Source organism: Lynx rufus, unplaced genomic scaffold, assembly GCF_022079265.1.
Source record: "Lynx rufus isolate CCGP_SWC_20201006 ecotype Redwood Valley unplaced genomic scaffold, mLynRuf1.p SCAF_16, whole genome shotgun sequence".
In the NCBI taxonomy this organism is placed as follows: domain Eukaryota; kingdom Metazoa; phylum Chordata; class Mammalia; order Carnivora; family Felidae; genus Lynx; species Lynx rufus.
In genome coordinates, this window is record NW_025814830.1 from 8,267,162 (window position 1) to 8,283,359 (window position 16,198).

Consider the following 16,198-nt stretch of genomic DNA (forward strand, 5'->3'; position numbering starts at 1 on the left):
TAATACCTATCCTTCTCAAGCTATTCCAAGAAATAGAAAGGGAAGGAAAACTTCCAGACTCATTCTATGAAGCCAGTATTACTTTGATTCCTAAACCAGACAGAGACCCAGTAAAAAAAGAGAACTACAGGCCAATATCCCTGATGAATATGGATGCCAAAATTCTCAATAAGATACTAGCAAATCGAATTCAACAGCATATAAAAAGAATTATTCACCATGATCAAGTGGGATTCATTCCTGGGATGCAGGGCTGGTTCAACATTCGCAAATCAATCAACGTGATACATCACATTAACAAAAAAAAAGAGAAGAACCATATGATCCTGTCAATCGATGCAGAAAAGGCCTTTGACAAAATCCAGCACCCTTTCTTAATAAAAACCCTTGAGAAAGTCGGGATAGAAGGAACATACTTAAAGATCATAAAAGCCATTTATGAAAAGCCCACAGCTAACATCATCCTCAACGGGGAAAAACTGAGAGCTTTTTCCCTGAGATCAGGAACACGACAGGGATGCCCACTCTCACCGTTGTTGTTTAACATAGTGCTGGAAGTTCTAGCATCAGCAATCAGACAACAAAAGGAAATCAAAGGCATCAAAATTGGCAAAGATGAAGTCAAGCTTTCGCTTTTTGCAGATGACATGATATTATACATGGAAAATCCGATAGACTCCACCAAAAGTCTGCTAGAACTGATACATGAATTCAGCAAAGTTGCAGGATACAAAATCAATGTACAGAAATCAGTTGCATTCTTATACACTAACAATGAAGCAACAGAAAGACAAATAAAGAAACTGATCCCATTCACAATTGCACCAAGAAGCATAAAATACCTAGGAATAAATCTAACCAAAGATGTAAAGGATCTGTATGCTGAAAACTATAGAAAGCTTATGAAGGTAATTGAAGAAGATTTAAAGAAATGGAAAGACATTCCCTGCTCATGGATTGGAAAAATAAATATTGTCAAAATGTCAATACTACCCAAAGCTATCTACACATTCAATGCAATCCCAATCAAAATTGCACCAGCATTCTTCTCGAAACTAGAACAAGCAATCCTAAAATTCATATGGAACCACAAAAGGCCCCGAATAGCCAAAGGAATTTTGAAGAAGAAGACCAAAGCAGGAGGCATCACAATCCCAGACTTCAGCCTTTACTACAAAGCTGTCATCATCAAGACAGCATGGTATTGGCACAAAAACAGACACACAGACCAATGGAATAGAATAGAAACCCCAGAACTAGACCCACAATCATATGGCCAACTCATCTTTGACAAAGCAGGAAAGAACATCCAATGGAAAAAAGACAGCCTCTTTAACAAATGGTGCTGGGAGAACTGGACAGCAACATGCAGAAGGTTGAAACTAGACCACTTTCTCACACCATTTACAAAAATAAACTCAAAATGGATAAAGGACCTAAATGTGAGACAGGAAACCATCAGAACCTTAGAGGAGAAAGCAGGAAAAGACCTCTCTGACCTCAGCCGTAGCAATCTCTTACTCGACACATCCCCAAAGGCAAGGGAATTAAAAGCAAAAGTGAATTACTGGGACCTATGAAGATAAAAAGCTTCTGCACAGCAAAGGAAACAACCAACAAAACTAAAAGGCAACCAACGGAATGGGAAAAGATATTTGCAAATGACATATCGGACAAAGGGCTAGTATCTAAAATCTATAAAGAGCTCACCAAACTCCACACCTGAAAAACAAATAACCCAGTGAAGAAATGGGCAGAAAACATGAATAGACACTTCTCTAAAGAAGACATCCAGATGGCCAACAGGCACATGAAAAGATGTTCAGCGTCGCTCCTTATCAGGGAAATACAAATCAAAACCACACTCAGGTATCACCTCACGCCAGTCAGAGTGGCCAAAATGAACAAATCAGGAGACTATAGATGCTGGAGAGGATGTGGAGAAACGGGAACCCTCTTGCACTGTTGGTGGGAATGCAAATTGGTGCAGCCGCTCTGGAAAGCAGTGTGGAGGTTCCTCAGAAAATTAAAAATAGACCTACCCTATGACCCAGCAATAGCACTGCTAGGAATCTACCCAAGGGATACAGGAGTACTGATGCATAGGGGCACTTGTACCCCAATGTTCATAGCAGCACTCTCAACAATAGCCAAATTATGGAAAGAGCCTAAATGTCCATCAACTGATGAATGGATAAAGAAATTGTGGTTTATATACACAATGGAGTACTACGTGGCAATGAGAATGAAATATGGCCCTTTGTAGCAACGTGGATGGAACTGGAGAGTGTGATGCTAAGTGAAATAAGCCATACAGAGAAAGACAGATACCATATGGTTTCACTCTTATGTGGATCCTGAGAAACTTAACAGGAACCCATGGGGGAGGGGAAGGAAAAAAAAAAAAAAAAAGGACGTTAGAGTGGGAGAGAGCCAAAGCATAAGAGACTGTTAAAAACTGAGAACAAACTGAGGGTTGATGGGGGGTGGGAGGGAGGGGCGGGTGGGTGATGGGTATTGAGGAGGGCACCTTTTGGGATGAGCACTTGGTGTTGTATGGAAACCAATTTGTCAATAAACTTCATATAAAAAAAAAATTTTAAGTTCTATGTGTACATACAGATATCAATATGTGTGTATATACACACATTCACATACAAGGAGAGAATGATTCAAACATGTTAACTCATCAATCTGAATAAAGGGAATACAAGAGATGTTATAGAACTTACATTTTTTGGAAAGTTTGATATTATTTCAAACTAAGAAATTTAAAGAAATGCAAAAATACATATGAAACAAAATATCATCACTTAGCGATAACCAGAAATACCTATTCATCTATACCTTTTCTAATGAGATCACACAAAACCCCATGCCTTGTTTTTTTCAGGTTAATATATTCTGGACATCTTCCAATATCCCAAACTACAAATTTACCTTTTCCCATCTGATGTTTGCATAGTGTCCTACTGGATTAATAAATCATAAAATACTCTATCCAACTGATTGTTTCCTATTATAAACAATGATGCAATGACCATTTTTTTTTATACATCTGTAGCAAATACAAATTTACTTCTGAAGATCAAAGCTTCATCCCAGGGGATCTATTCCTTAATTTTAATCCAATATACCATATGAAATAAAGCAATCATAGTATGAATTCTTGGTTATAGGAAATTTAAGTCAGTAATTTTATTCACTTTTCACAGCTTTACAGCTTTCGTAAAAATAATGGTCACTGTAAATAAGTATAAAATATAAGTTAAAGTAATCCAGAAACCTCCCTGACCACCCCCACCCCCCCACCAAAAAAACTAGCTAGAATATATATGGCAAATATCCTTTTCACAGTATCTTTAGGCATGTATTTACTTTTAAAGACTGTAGCAGATGGATCTTGCCAAGAGGGTTACAAGCTATTCCTCCCCCTTAATATTAGTTCCATTCCTGGCATTATGGTTCCACGTCATCATTTTAATGGATGTTAGAGAGATTCCATCTGAAGAAATCCCTTTCCACTCTCAATACTTGATAGTTTATCACCAGTAACGACCCTCCAAATATGTGACGACGTACATCCTGACAGAAGCCATTAAGACATTCTTCACTTTTAACGATTCTTGCCAGTGTGGACTTTCTGATGGTACGTGAGACGTGAAGGGTGACTGAAGTCCTTACCACATACATCACATTTGTATGGCTTCTCACCAGTGTGTACTCTCTGATGGGCTTGAAGACGCGAACTCTGACTGAAGCTCTTACCACACTCTTCACATTTAAATAGTTTTTCCCTAATGTGAACACTCAGATGGACTCTCAGATTTGAGGGGAGACTGAAGGCCTTACCACACTCTTCACACCTATGGGGTTTCTCTCCTGTATGGACCCTCTGATGATGGCGAAGGTTCAAGCTCCTCCCAAAGCCTTTCCCACACTCCTCACATTTGTAAGGTTTTTCTCCAGTGTGGCCTCTCTGGTGGTATATAAACTGTGAACTATATCTGAAACCCTTTCCACAGACATCGCATTTGTATGGCTTCTCCCCAGTGTGGACTCTCTGATGGGACTGAAGACCAGAGGACTGACTGAAGCCCTTACCACATACACCACATTTGTACGGTTTCTCTCCAGTATGGACTCTCTGATGTACCCGAAAGTCTATGGCCTGACTGAAGCTTTTGTCACACTCCTCGCATTTATAGGGTTTCTCTCCAGAGTGGACTCTCTGATGAGCATGAAGATTTGATCGCCAGCTGAAGCCCTTCCCGCACTCCTCACATTTATACGGTTTTTCTCCAGTGTGAATTACCTGGTGCAGTTTAAGATTTGAGCTGTAACTGAAGTCCTTACCACACACATCACATTTGTATGGCTTCTCTCCGGTGTGGACTCTCTGATGGGTTTGAAGCTTTGATGACTGGCTGAAGCCCTTCCCACACGTTTCACATTTGAATCGTTTCTCCCCAGTGTGGACATTCTGATGGACTTGAAGATTAGAAGCCTGACTGAAGCCCTTCCCACACTCCTTACACTTGTAGGGTTTCTCTCCTGTGTGAACTCGGAAATGGATATGAAGATCTGTGTTACGGGTAAAGCCCTTCCCACACGCCTCGCATTTGTATGGTTTCTCTCCAGTGTGGACTCTCCGATGGCATATTAGCGGTGAATTATGACTGAAGCCCTTACCACAGACGTCACATTTGTAAGGCTTCTCCCCAGTGTGGACCCTCTGATGTATGTGATAGTGTGCAGCCTGAGTGAAGCCCTTACCACACTCCTCACATTTGTAGGGTTTCTCACCCCTGTGGACCCTCTGATGAACACGAAGATTAACACTCCAGCCGAAGCCCTTACCACACTCTTCACATTTGTATGGTTTTTCTTCAGTGTGGACCCTCTGATGGCATTGAAAATTTGAACTCTGGCTAAAGCACTTACCGCACTCTTCACATTTGTAAGGTTTCTCTCCGGTGTGAGTCCTGTAATGAATGATAAGGCCTGTGCTGCTACTGAATCCCTTGCCACAACTGTCACATCTGTAGGGCTTTTCCCCTGTGTGGTTAGACTGATGAGGATGAAAAGCGCTCTTACCGAAGCAATCGCCAGGTTCATGACATTTATTGTGTTTCTCTCTTGGGCGAATTCTCTGAAGAGCCTGCAGGTGTGGCCACCGCCTGGAGCATTTCTCTCCTGGGTGAACGTTGTGAAGTGGAAGCACTGAGCTATAACTGAAACCCTTTCCACACTCACGACACGGAAAGAGATCCCCTCCTGGGGGTACATGTCGACTGAAACCATCGCAAATGCTTTTGCCGCATTCATTGTATTCATAGGGTTTCTGTTCTGTGCCAGTGCTAATACAATCACTAAGTGATTGCTTCATGAAGGCCTCACATATACTCAGGTTATTTTTCACATTTACTTGCTGACCTCTATTCTGCTCCGGTGACTCACGCGGGTAGGTATTCCCACAAGAATCCTGAGTTCTCAAAATAGATACACCTGCAGTGTAACTGGAGCTACCTGCTTTAGGATTCATTCCGTTATTCTCACTTTCAGAAACCTGAACAGAATCACCGTGGAGTAACTGGGAACGCTTCCTCTGAAGACAGCTGGTTAAATCACTTGCCACCTGCTTCCAGATTTGCCAGCAGGATAGTTCTTCGTGTGAAAGGTATTTTAATGCAACTTTTCGAAGAGTCTCCATCTCCTTTTGATTCTTGCTGCCTATAAGAAAAAGCAATATTCAGAGATAAGGACAAGTGAATGCTTAGGTCCAGAAACGTCAGGATTTCACATATAGGCCCTACGATAAGGCCTCCACAAACCATGGGGAGGGTCACGTCTATACAGTATCATGTAACCTTTTATGTGTTTCCATGCAAGTGGAAGCAAAAAATGGGGTCAACAGACCCTTAGCCACTAAGTGTAAATGTAACCCATTTTAGAACCATAAATTTCATAGATTAAAAGGAGAGCTTTAAGTTTGAAATCAAATGACTGCAGGGCAACAAAGACAAGCCACATTCTATCCTCCAATAACATCAATTAAAAGCCTACTCACCTTTGCCCTAGTAGGCTTATGGTAAGAGGCATCCTCCCCAGTAAGATTAAAAAAGCTTATAGGCATTAAATAGTATTTTAGGTCCTGGCAGAAATCACACATAGTAAGGACACCACTTACTATGAACAAGTGGTGAAACAAGTATGAAATGCTTGTTTCAAAAAAAAAAAAAAAAAAAAAAGAAACAGAGAAAGAAATGCTTGTTTCAGTTCTAAACACACACCTAAATATTATATTTATGCTGGATAAAGATGTAAAATATCTGATCGAAGGTCATGGCTAAAAATGTATGGAAGCCACTGGCTTAAAATGTTTGAGTGGGGCTGGGTACCAAAAGTCCTTCATTAATTTGCTTAAGCGGAAAGTTACATTCTAATAACATAAGCTGAAACATCTCAACAGGTACATACACACTTCTAGGTATGTTAGGTGAAGATGTCCATGCCCTAATCCCTGGAACCTGTATGTTCATGTATGTAGCAAAGGGGCTTTAGATCTGATTAAATTAAGGATCCTGAGATGGGGAAGTTATACTGGATTATGTGGATGTGTCCAAAGTCATCACAAGGGTCATTATCAGAGGGAGGTGGGAGGGAACGGTCCCGGGCCTCACCCTATGCATCTCTGCCTTTTGCTGGTTCGGATTTGTATTCTTTTCGGGGCACCTGGCTGGCTCAGTCGGTTGAGCACGTGACTCAATCTCGGGGTGTGAATTCAAGCTCCACGTTGGGTGTAGAGATTACCAAAAAAAGAAAATCTTTTAAAAAATAAATAAATAAATAAAAAGGTTGAACCTCACTCCTGAGGCTAAGTCTGCAGGTGAAAACAAGACCCAGTGAAGGGAAGCAAGTATCCAACATCCTGAGCGCATCAACCATGAAGCGACATAGGAAGGGAAAAGGAAAAAGAAGGGGTACATCCATCACTCGCTCACAGAATTCATTGCGTTTGTATTCCTTTGGCTATAATGCAGTTATAATTGTAAGTATAGAGCTTTCCTATGTTCTGTCATTTTAGTGAGTGCCAGCTGGGTCCTAAGAGGGTGGCCCTGGAGAGCCCAGCTGGTGTCTGACGTCTTGGTGGGTAGTCTTGTGGAGGTCTGTGCCCTTAACCTGTGACGCTGGAGCTAACTTCGGGTGTTTCATATCAGGACTCACTACAGCATGTCAAAAGGCTTCTCACATTACTCTGTGAGCTAGTTAATATCACTAGGATGCAAATTACACTGGAAAATTTAGAAAGTCTGTAATTTTCTTTCCTGTCAGGACCCTTCTCATGTCCACAGGTACGTATACCAGTCTTCTGATGCCTGGAAATGTCCAATTTGAAATTAATGAACATCTACCATATATGCGTTCTGTGATCGTTTAGGTGTTAGCGAGAGGGGCAGGCGCTCAGCTGGGAAGCTGGTGGCTTCCATTCATATGTAGACAACCTGAGCCTCTTCCCTGAGAACTGATGAACTGAAATGCCTTGCGTCCTTGGCACTGATAATTTCTGATAGTTAGTTATCCATTCTGATAACTGGGAATAGCTTTTATCTTCTAAGTTTACTCAGTATAAATCTTTACATATTCCAAGACATCTTAGAAATGAGAACTATGTTAGACATTCACTGGGAGACGATGTTCCAGAACAATCCATTAGTCACATTAGTGTGCTCTAAACCTATGAGCCACCTCTAGAAGTGACGGAGATGGGATGCCCACTTGTCTCCAGTATCTGTAAGCTTTTTGTTTTTAAGAATCTACAAAAATAAGCCCTTTAATTTGTCCTCTTGTGACCCGCAAAGAGCACTTTAGCACAGTTTTTGTATGTGGGGCATGGCTGCAAAATCCTGAAACATGCTGATGGTGAAGAGGTCAAAAAACCTTTGAGACAAGGTGACAGCAAATGCTACAAGATTTGTTAAAAGACAGACTTGGTCTATTATGCAAAACTGAGAAGTGACAATACTTAGGGTCGGCATTCCTGAGGTTGAGTCTGCATGTGAAAACGAGACCCAGTGAAGGGAAGCAAGTATCCAACACCCTGAGCGCATCAATCATGAAATGACATAGGAAGGGAAAAGGACAAAAGAAGGGGTACATCCATCAGTCACTTGCAGAATTCATCGCCTAACTTACCATGTTTGCAGACAAGCTACTGTTTCGTTTTCAGGCAGAGGGAGAGCCTATGAATTTACTTGATCTAGGAATATCTAATTTTTAACTTCTAAATGGGTAGAACTGAGAAATATGCCAATTAAAGAGAAAGGACACTAGGGGAGAGAAAGGAAAGGAGATCAAAGAGTGAAGTGAAAGGTGAAGGAGAGAGAGAGGGCAGGAGAAAGGAGGGCGGTAAAAGGCTGGGCGGGAAAGTAATCAGCCTGTCTGAGGACATGGACAAGGCATTCTTCCCATCCGGGAAAGGCTGCTATTGAAAGGCTGGTATTGTAGCTCACTTCTACAAGAACAGTAACTGGGTAACTGACTTACTCACTTAACAAGCACGTATGGGATCACCTTCTGTGCAGAAGGCCCACCCAAGGCTTTGAGTAGACACAGCAGATAAAACTGCCCAAATTCCTACTTCCTGGAGAGACAGAGGATGCACAAGTAAATAAAACTGTGTTACCAGGTCAGGAGGTGATCGGTGCTTAGACACAAAATAAGGCAGGGTGAGGGGATGGAGAAGGGAGAGGATGACACATTAAACAGCAGACACAGAAGGCCTAGCTGATGTAGGTGAAACCCGAGCAAAGACCTGAGTAAGGGAGTGGCTGTGAACTCTATGCCCAGGCAGAGGGGGAGCCAGTCAAAGGCCCTGAAACAGCAGATGACACTCCAAGGGGGCCAGGACACCAGGGATGATGGAATCCAGGGTAAAAGCAAGGCTGATCATAGAGGAACCTGGTGAGGCATCCAGATGAGGTAGGGCCGTGCAGGCCACTGTGAGGACACGGAGAGAAATGGGAAGTCTCTGGAGGGTTTTCAGCAGGGGAACGGCGTGATCCCACTTGCTCCCTAAAGAATCACTCAGGTCCCATGTTGAGAACAGATGATAGGAGTGCAAGGGAGGAGGCAGGGAGACCAACGTGGAGGCTGCTTTCCCAGTCCAGGCAAGGGATGACAGTACTGGGACAAGAGTGGTAATCACGGGCGTGGTGAGAAGCAGATTAGCTGGTACCTGAAGGAACAGCCACATGGTTCTCACTGGAATATCCATTTCTTTGGGTTTCTCTTTCCATCATCCAAAGCTTTTCTTCTGCCTCCAACTGGGACATCATATCTGGCTTGAAGGGAAGATGTCCTATGAAAAGGCAGATATATATTTTTAAGATGAACACAAAGCTGTATTTTTGTCCAAATTCTACAGTCCTTAGAACCTCTAAGTGACAATTTAAGAACTTTTTTGATCACAAACCATAAGAAATGGATGGAGGTCATGACCTAGTCCGTGTCTGGACAGAGATAAAATTAGATCTAGCCAATGGCTGTTCTCATCCTATTTCCCACTCTCACACCACTCACTGCAAATGGTCAGTTTGTGCCTCAACGTGAGCAGGTCTTGATAAGGAACTTTGATGGTTTCTGCCCTTATTCTTGTTTATTCTATTTCACTGAAAAATAAAATTCCAGTACAATGTATTAATTCCATGACCCACCAATGGGTCACAGCCATAATCTGAAAGATAAAGTATTTGAAAAACATAGAAGCCAATTTATAATTTATAATTCCCATTTATAGTTAATTTTTTTTTATTTTGTTTTTAATGTTTATTTATTTTTGAGACAGAGGCACAAAGCACAAGCAGGGGAGGGACAGAGAGAGAGGTAATACAGAATCTGAGGCAGGCTCCAGGCTCTGAGCCGTCAGCACAGAGCCCAATGCAGGGCTCGAACTCACGGACCGTGAGATCATGACCTGAGCCGAAGTCGGACGCGCAACTGACTGAGCCACCCAGGTGCCCCTCATTTATAGTTAACTTAAAGAGGATTTCTCAACTGCGGCACTATGAATATTGTGGACCAGCTACTTCTTTGTGGTGGGGGTTGTCCTACACGCTGTAGGTTTAGAAGCATTGGCAGCCACTAGGTGGCAGTAGCACCCCTCCCCTCTAGTTGTGACAATCAAAATAGTCTCCAGACATTGCCTAATGGGGGGGGGGGGGGGGGGGGAATCATCCCTGGACAGAACTTTGCCTGAGCAGAAAGACCAGGACAAACTATGCCTGCAGTCCCAGGGATTAGAAAAACTTGCGCTTTCAAGGTCAGGGAACCATTTTAAAAGGTCCAAAGCTTTGAAATGAGGACACGGGCTCTCAGTAGGGGTGAGGTTCAGTGTCACAGTGCGCCTGTTCTCACCCACTGAAAGCAGGTTCTCGAAGTTCTCCACCATCACATCTCGGTACAGCTTCCTCTGGGCAGAGTCCAGCAGTCCCAGCTCCTCTATAGTGAAGACCACAGCCACGTCCTTGAAGGTCACTGCCTCCTACGACATCAAACACACACAACCTCGATCCCATAATCTCCACTGGAAAAAAGCCGGGATTGAAAAGGGTAAAGAGGATTACCAAAAATCTTGTTGCTGATTTGAAGGGAACCCAGGCAGATTTCAGTCCCAGAGCTGTCCCCCATTCACCGTCCCCTCCCGATCGCCCCACAAAGCTTGGATTCTGTCCCTGCGATTTTCACAGGCCTTTGGCAGTCCTCCAGGACAGGCACACGGCTTTCTGTGTTCAATGCACATGCTGTATCCACCTGCGGCATTCACAGCTGGTGAAGGCACAGACTGAGTTCAAATTTCAAAGTTTTAATTACAGGACCTTGGGGGAAGTTCCATAACTTGCCACTATCCCAATTGCCTCTTTTCTTTAATGGTGTCTAAACCACAAGGTGTTTGAAAACGTTAGATGAGTAAGTGCATGTAAACCACAGACAGTGGTGCCTGGCACATCTCAAAGTGCTCAATAAATGTGAACAATTACTATTATACGGTCTCATTCCATTTTGCGACCAGAGACTCTAACATTCCTTAGAATTTATGATTTGTCTTTAATCAATACAAATCATGTATAATTAGTTCCAGATTTTTATTTTGTATTTATTTTTTCAGTTCATTTATTTTGAGAGAGGGAGAGCATGCACACCCGAGTTGGCGGAGGGGCAGAGACAGAGGGAAAGAGAATCATAAGCAGGCGCCACACCCAACACGGAGCCCAACACAGAGCTCGATCTCACGACCATGAAATCATGACCCGAGCCAAAATCAACAGTCAGTCGCCCAACCGACTGAGCCATCCAGGCGTCCCATAGTGACAGATTTTTAATTTTAATCAACGCTGCAAAGACCCTTTTACAGAGATTTTGGCTAAGAGCAGCAATTGCAAAGTCACAGAATAAACACTTCCAGATTTTTCAAAGAATAGCAGATTTCCCTCTCAAAAGGTTTTCCCAGTTCACCTTTCATGCAAGAGTACAAGTGTTCCTGAATCTCTAGACTCTGGCCAAAGAGGACAGAACTCCTGTTTAAAAAAATCTCCGACAACCTAAGTGATAAATACACAGAAAGACTTTGTTCACATCTGCATACGTTTACTTATGAGTGACCATTATTTTCTCCATAAATTTGCCTTTTTTAACACTCCATTTCTTTTTTTTTTTTTTAATTTTTTTTTTTAACGTGTATTTATTTTTTGAGACAGAGAGAGACAGAGCATGAACAGGGGAGGGGCAGAGAGAGAGGGAGACACAGAATCTGAAACAGGCTCCAGGCTCTGAGCTGTCAGCACAGAGCCCGACGCGGGGCTTGAACTCACGGACCGTGAGATCATGACCTGGGCTGAAGTCGGACGCATAACTGACCAAGCCACCCAGGCGCCCCAACACTCCATTTCTTTTACTCATATACCAATTAAGTTTTTCTTTATCATACTAGTCTTTTTTTTTTTTTAATGTTTATTTATTTTTGAGAGAGAGAGAGAGAGAGAGAAAGACAGAGCATGAGCAGAGGAGGGGCAGAGAGAGATAGAGACACAGAATCTGAAGCAGGCTTCAGGCTCTGAGCTGTCAGCACAGACCACAGCCCGACACAGGGCTCAAACTCACGAACTGCAAGATCATGACCTGAGCTGAAGTCACACATTTAAACAACTTAGCCACTCAGGCGCCCCTCTTACTAATCTTAATAGAGTTATTAAGCCTTTCTTTAATGTATGTAAGTACAGCTGACCCTTCAACAAGGGTTTGAACTGCATGGGTCCACCCTATATACAAATTTTTTACAGTATTGTAAATGTATCCTCTCTTAAAATTTTCTTAATAATGTTTTTTTCTTCTAGCTTATTTTATTGTAAGAACATAGTATATAACATATACAAAATATGTACTAATCAACTGTTTATGTTATTGGTAAGGCCTCTGGTCGACAGTACGCTTAAAAGATAAGTTTCTGAAGAGTCAAAAGTTAATATGTGGATTTTCAACTGTGCAGGGGGTTCAGCATAGTTTGAGGGTCAACTGTAGATCCCACCAATGCCAATACTGCAAATACAGAGTTAAGAATGCAAGTGAAAAAGGAATGCGGGAAAGTGCAAAGAGCTGGTTTGTAAGCAAAGCAGGAGTGTACATTACTTTTGTCTATTTCAAATTGCTATTACTTTTTTCAGAGATCATTTTGTGAAATAATAAAGATAAAACAGCACACACACATGCACACAGAGTCTGGCCAGAACATGCACTCACAATCTGTTGTTTTCCACTAACCTTTCCAAGGAAGAGAAAAAAGGATGTGCCTAATCTCTGAAAGGTAAAAACACACCTTGGGAGCCACAAAAGAATGCCTTATTTACCTGAAACTTGGTCATTTTCTCCTGCTCCTTCTCGGAAAGGTCAGAGTCCTGAGAAGGCATAACTGGGGAAGGACAAAGAAGCCATGAGATGCAGGCCAGGGCGGCCATGAGCCCATGTGGATCTTTGCGGAAATTATACAAGAGTTCTCCTACTTCCAGGCAGTTGCAGTCACATCCAGCATGGTAAGGAAAGCATGGAGTAGATTCCAACTACTAATAAGTCTGTTAGTCAGGGGCCACTGGACAGTCAATAGCCTGCAGAATCAAACGCAGTAACCCTACTATAAGAATTTTCCATCCTGGGGACAGTAGGAAATGAAGGGCATTGTTAACAACATGTATAGGCTTAAAAAAAAAAAAAATGTGGTTCTAAGTCAAAGGCCTCGGTTTAAATCCTGGAAATGATACTTGCATCTATGTAATGTCAGGGGTGTTAAAGAAAACACTCTGTGCCTCACTGTGGTCATCTGCACGTGAGGACAGGATACGAACTGCAAATCATACTCACCTCATAAGGTTTTCCCCGGATTAACGGCAGATGGAAAGTTCAAAGAGCCAGGAATCCTTTTTTCCTGCACCTGCAAAAAAGCAGATGATGCTTTGCATTATAAACTGTATTTGCACAGGTCTTTTCTCAAAGCAGCAAAAAAGACCAGAAAAGTACCTGGACTTCATAATGCTCTCCTATGAAACTCACCTTTCTTCTCTGAAAATCCTAATTTTGACTTAAAATTTTCTCTCACTTAACAACTCTTTCCCCGGGAGTGCCTGGTGGCTGGGTTGGTTAGACATCTGGCTCTTGGTTTCGGCTCAGGTCATGATCTCCTGGTTAGTGAGTTCTAGCCCTGTATCAGGCTCTGCGCTGACACGGCAGAGCCTGCTTGGACTTCTGTGTCTCCCTCTCTCTCTGCCTCTCCCCCACGCATGCTCTCTCTCTCAAAGAAAAAATAAAATAAACATTTAAAAAATAATAATTTGTTGCCCAGCTAGTAACATTTCGACACTGGTATTAGTTTTCTAAAAAGCATCATTTCGAGTCAATTTACTTCATGAAGTCAATAAAAGGCTTATTAGTAAGAGCCTTTTAATCCTATGTGCATAGAGATAAAGAAAGATACAAAATAAAAATCAAGAAACACAGAAGACAGATTGAGAGGCTCCAACATTTGTCCAATAGGAGTATGAGGAAAAGAGAATGCAAGAAATGGCAGAGAGGTCTTACTTCAAAAGATAATTGTGAGTTCATACATAGAAATTCTCAACAGTATAAATAAAAATACTCTCTTAAATCATACTGAAACTCAAGAATGCAAAGAACTAAAAAGTGTACGTAAATAAGAACTAAAAACAACAACAAAAATCCTTAAAGCTCCCAGAAAGAAAATACGGTTTACCTAACAGAAATGACTATTAGACTGACAGAATCAGGGAAACAGAATGGAGATGTGAAACAACTGAACGAGATCTCCAAAAGGAAGGAAAAAAAATAATGGTCAACCTTGAATTCTATGCTCGACAGAGTGACTACTGACACAAGGGAGGGAAAAAAAAAAAAATTTCAGCTGAACAAAGATGAAGAACATTTATAACTAAATGAGCCCTAAAGAAGAAATGGTAAAATAACAAAACAACAACAAAAAAAACCCCAAAACAAACAAAAAGACCCTTGTAAGTATGTTGGTAACGTCTTTGTGATTTAAAACAAACAAAAAGCCCAAGAAAGATCTGACCAATTTGGAGGGTGGTTAGAACAAAAATATAACCTATCCCACAGAACCTACCCTACAGTTTAAAAAAAAAAGGGGGGGGGGGGCCCTGGGTGGCTCAGTCGGTTGGGCGTCCGGCTTCAGCTCAGGTCATGATCTCATGGTCCGTGAGTTCGAGCCCCACGTCGGGCTCTGTGCTGACAGCTCAGAGCCTGGAGTGTGTTTCGGATTCTGTGTCTCCCTCTCTCTGCCCCTCCCCTACTCATGCTCTGTCTCTGTCTCAAGAATAAATAAACATTAAAAAAAAAAAAAAAAAAAGGTGGTGGCGTTGGGGCGCCTGGGTGGCTCAGTCAGTTGAGCATCAGATTTCGGCTGGGGTCATGATCTCACAGTCTGGGTTCGAGCCCCACATCCGGCTCTGTGCTGACAGTGCAGAGCGTGCTTGGGATTCTCTTTCTCTTCCTCTCTCTCTGCCCCTTCCCTGCTTGCTCTCGCTCTCTCTCAAAAAAAAGAAAACATTAGTCTCAGAGACAGATAACCGTTTTTTATCCCAAAGCAGTTGCGAGTAAGTAAAAGAGAAATAAGAAGAAAAGAGAGCAAAAGGAAGAAATGTAAAACGTGGTAAACTGAAAAATGAAGACATATTTAAAACATATGCGCGTGTGGTATAAAATCCACACTCACACCTACCAACGGGGAGATTAAACACCGGCAGGCTGATGCGACAAATATTTGCACATTTTCCTACTGCGAATTTACTGACTGAAAGAAACCTGATGAACTGAAAACAGAGGACAGGACAAGAAAGTGCCTTCGCTGGTACGTACCCGGGGCTATGCCGTGGGCAGCCAAGAAGTCCGTCCTTTCTCCCCTTTGCGACCCCAGGGACGCGGAAGAAAAGGACGCGGTGGGACGGCACGGCTGGCTCTGTCTCCGGGATCAAGCGTAGCGGACATCCCCAGGCGCTAGCGCGGGGTGCCTCGGAGCTTCCTAAAAGAGATCGATAGAGCTGGGGAAGACCTCGGTGCCCGGGACGATGACAGACAGCAGGGCCACGCTGTCGATGCCCCTAGAGCCCTGAGCTCCCTGTCTTCACTGGGGCTTCCAGGCAAAGGGGCGCTGGTGACCGAATTACTCTATCACGAGCGAGAGCCAACCCGTCATCCCGTGCCCCGCCGTTCTAAGCTCTGGACACGTACGGTCTCGTTCAGTTGGAATCACAACCCTACCCAGTAGTTTCTCGCTCGCTCGCTCGCTACCGTACGGAGGAGGAAAGTAGAGCGCAGAGAACAACTCGCCGGGTATTGTACCGATAGAAGTAGCAGCGCTGCTCGGTAAGTGGGGGAGGAGAGCTGAGGGAATCCAAACTTCTGCCCTCCGTCTCTCGGCCTCCGCCGGCGGCCGCGACTCCTCCATCCTAAAAAGGCCGCCTCGGTAGCGACTAGTCCCACGCTCAGGCCGAAAAGGCTCGGAGGGGTGGGGGGGAGCAAGGCTGACTCACCTCCCGACCGAAAAGATGGTGGCAGCCTCGCTTTTCCGGGGCGGAAGTGCCTCTGCCTACACGGCGCCCCAGAACTACACTTCCCGGAA

At 43.1% G+C, this 16,198-nt stretch overlaps 1 protein-coding gene across 6 annotated transcripts; it reads right to left on the reverse strand.

Moving 5' to 3' along the window:
- Positions 1-2,722: 2,722 nt before the first annotated feature.
- On the reverse strand, positions 2,723-16,159 carry ZNF227 (zinc finger protein 227). Of its 6 annotated transcripts, none has more exons than XM_047077899.1 (7): positions 16,110-16,159; positions 15,436-15,598; positions 13,411-13,480; positions 12,903-12,964; positions 10,417-10,543; positions 9,239-9,361; positions 2,723-5,733 (listed from the first exon to the last, which is right to left on the reverse strand). In XM_047077899.1, exons 4-7 carry the CDS (start codon positions 12,960-12,962, stop codon positions 3,617-3,619), a joined length of 2,427 nt encoding a protein of 808 aa, XP_046933855.1. In that variant the 5' UTR covers positions 12,963-12,964; positions 13,411-13,480; positions 15,436-15,598; positions 16,110-16,159; the 3' UTR covers positions 2,723-3,616. The 6 variants fall into 6 exon arrangements, with proteins under 6 accessions (XP_046933855.1, XP_046933856.1, XP_046933852.1 ...); XM_047077900.1 differs by having other exon boundaries at positions 10,417-10,585; XM_047077896.1 differs by having other exon boundaries at positions 12,903-13,157.
- Positions 16,160-16,198: the final 39 nt, after the last annotated feature.

Excerpts from the sequence above, each read along its gene's own strand:
- ZNF227 (XM_047077896.1), bottom strand. The coding sequence starts at position 13,010 with ATGGCCGCCCTGGCCTGCATCTCATGGCTTCTTTGTCCTTCCCCAGTT. Across the intron at positions 10,544-12,902 it reads AGAAAATGACCAAGTTTCAG|GAGGCAGTGACCTTCAAGGA; the intron begins GTAAATAAGGCA and ends TTGATGTCGTAG. Across the intron at positions 9,362-10,416 it reads CGAGAACCTGCTTTCAGTGG|GACATCTTCCCTTCAAGCCA; the intron begins GTGAGAACAGGC and ends GCCTTTTCATAG.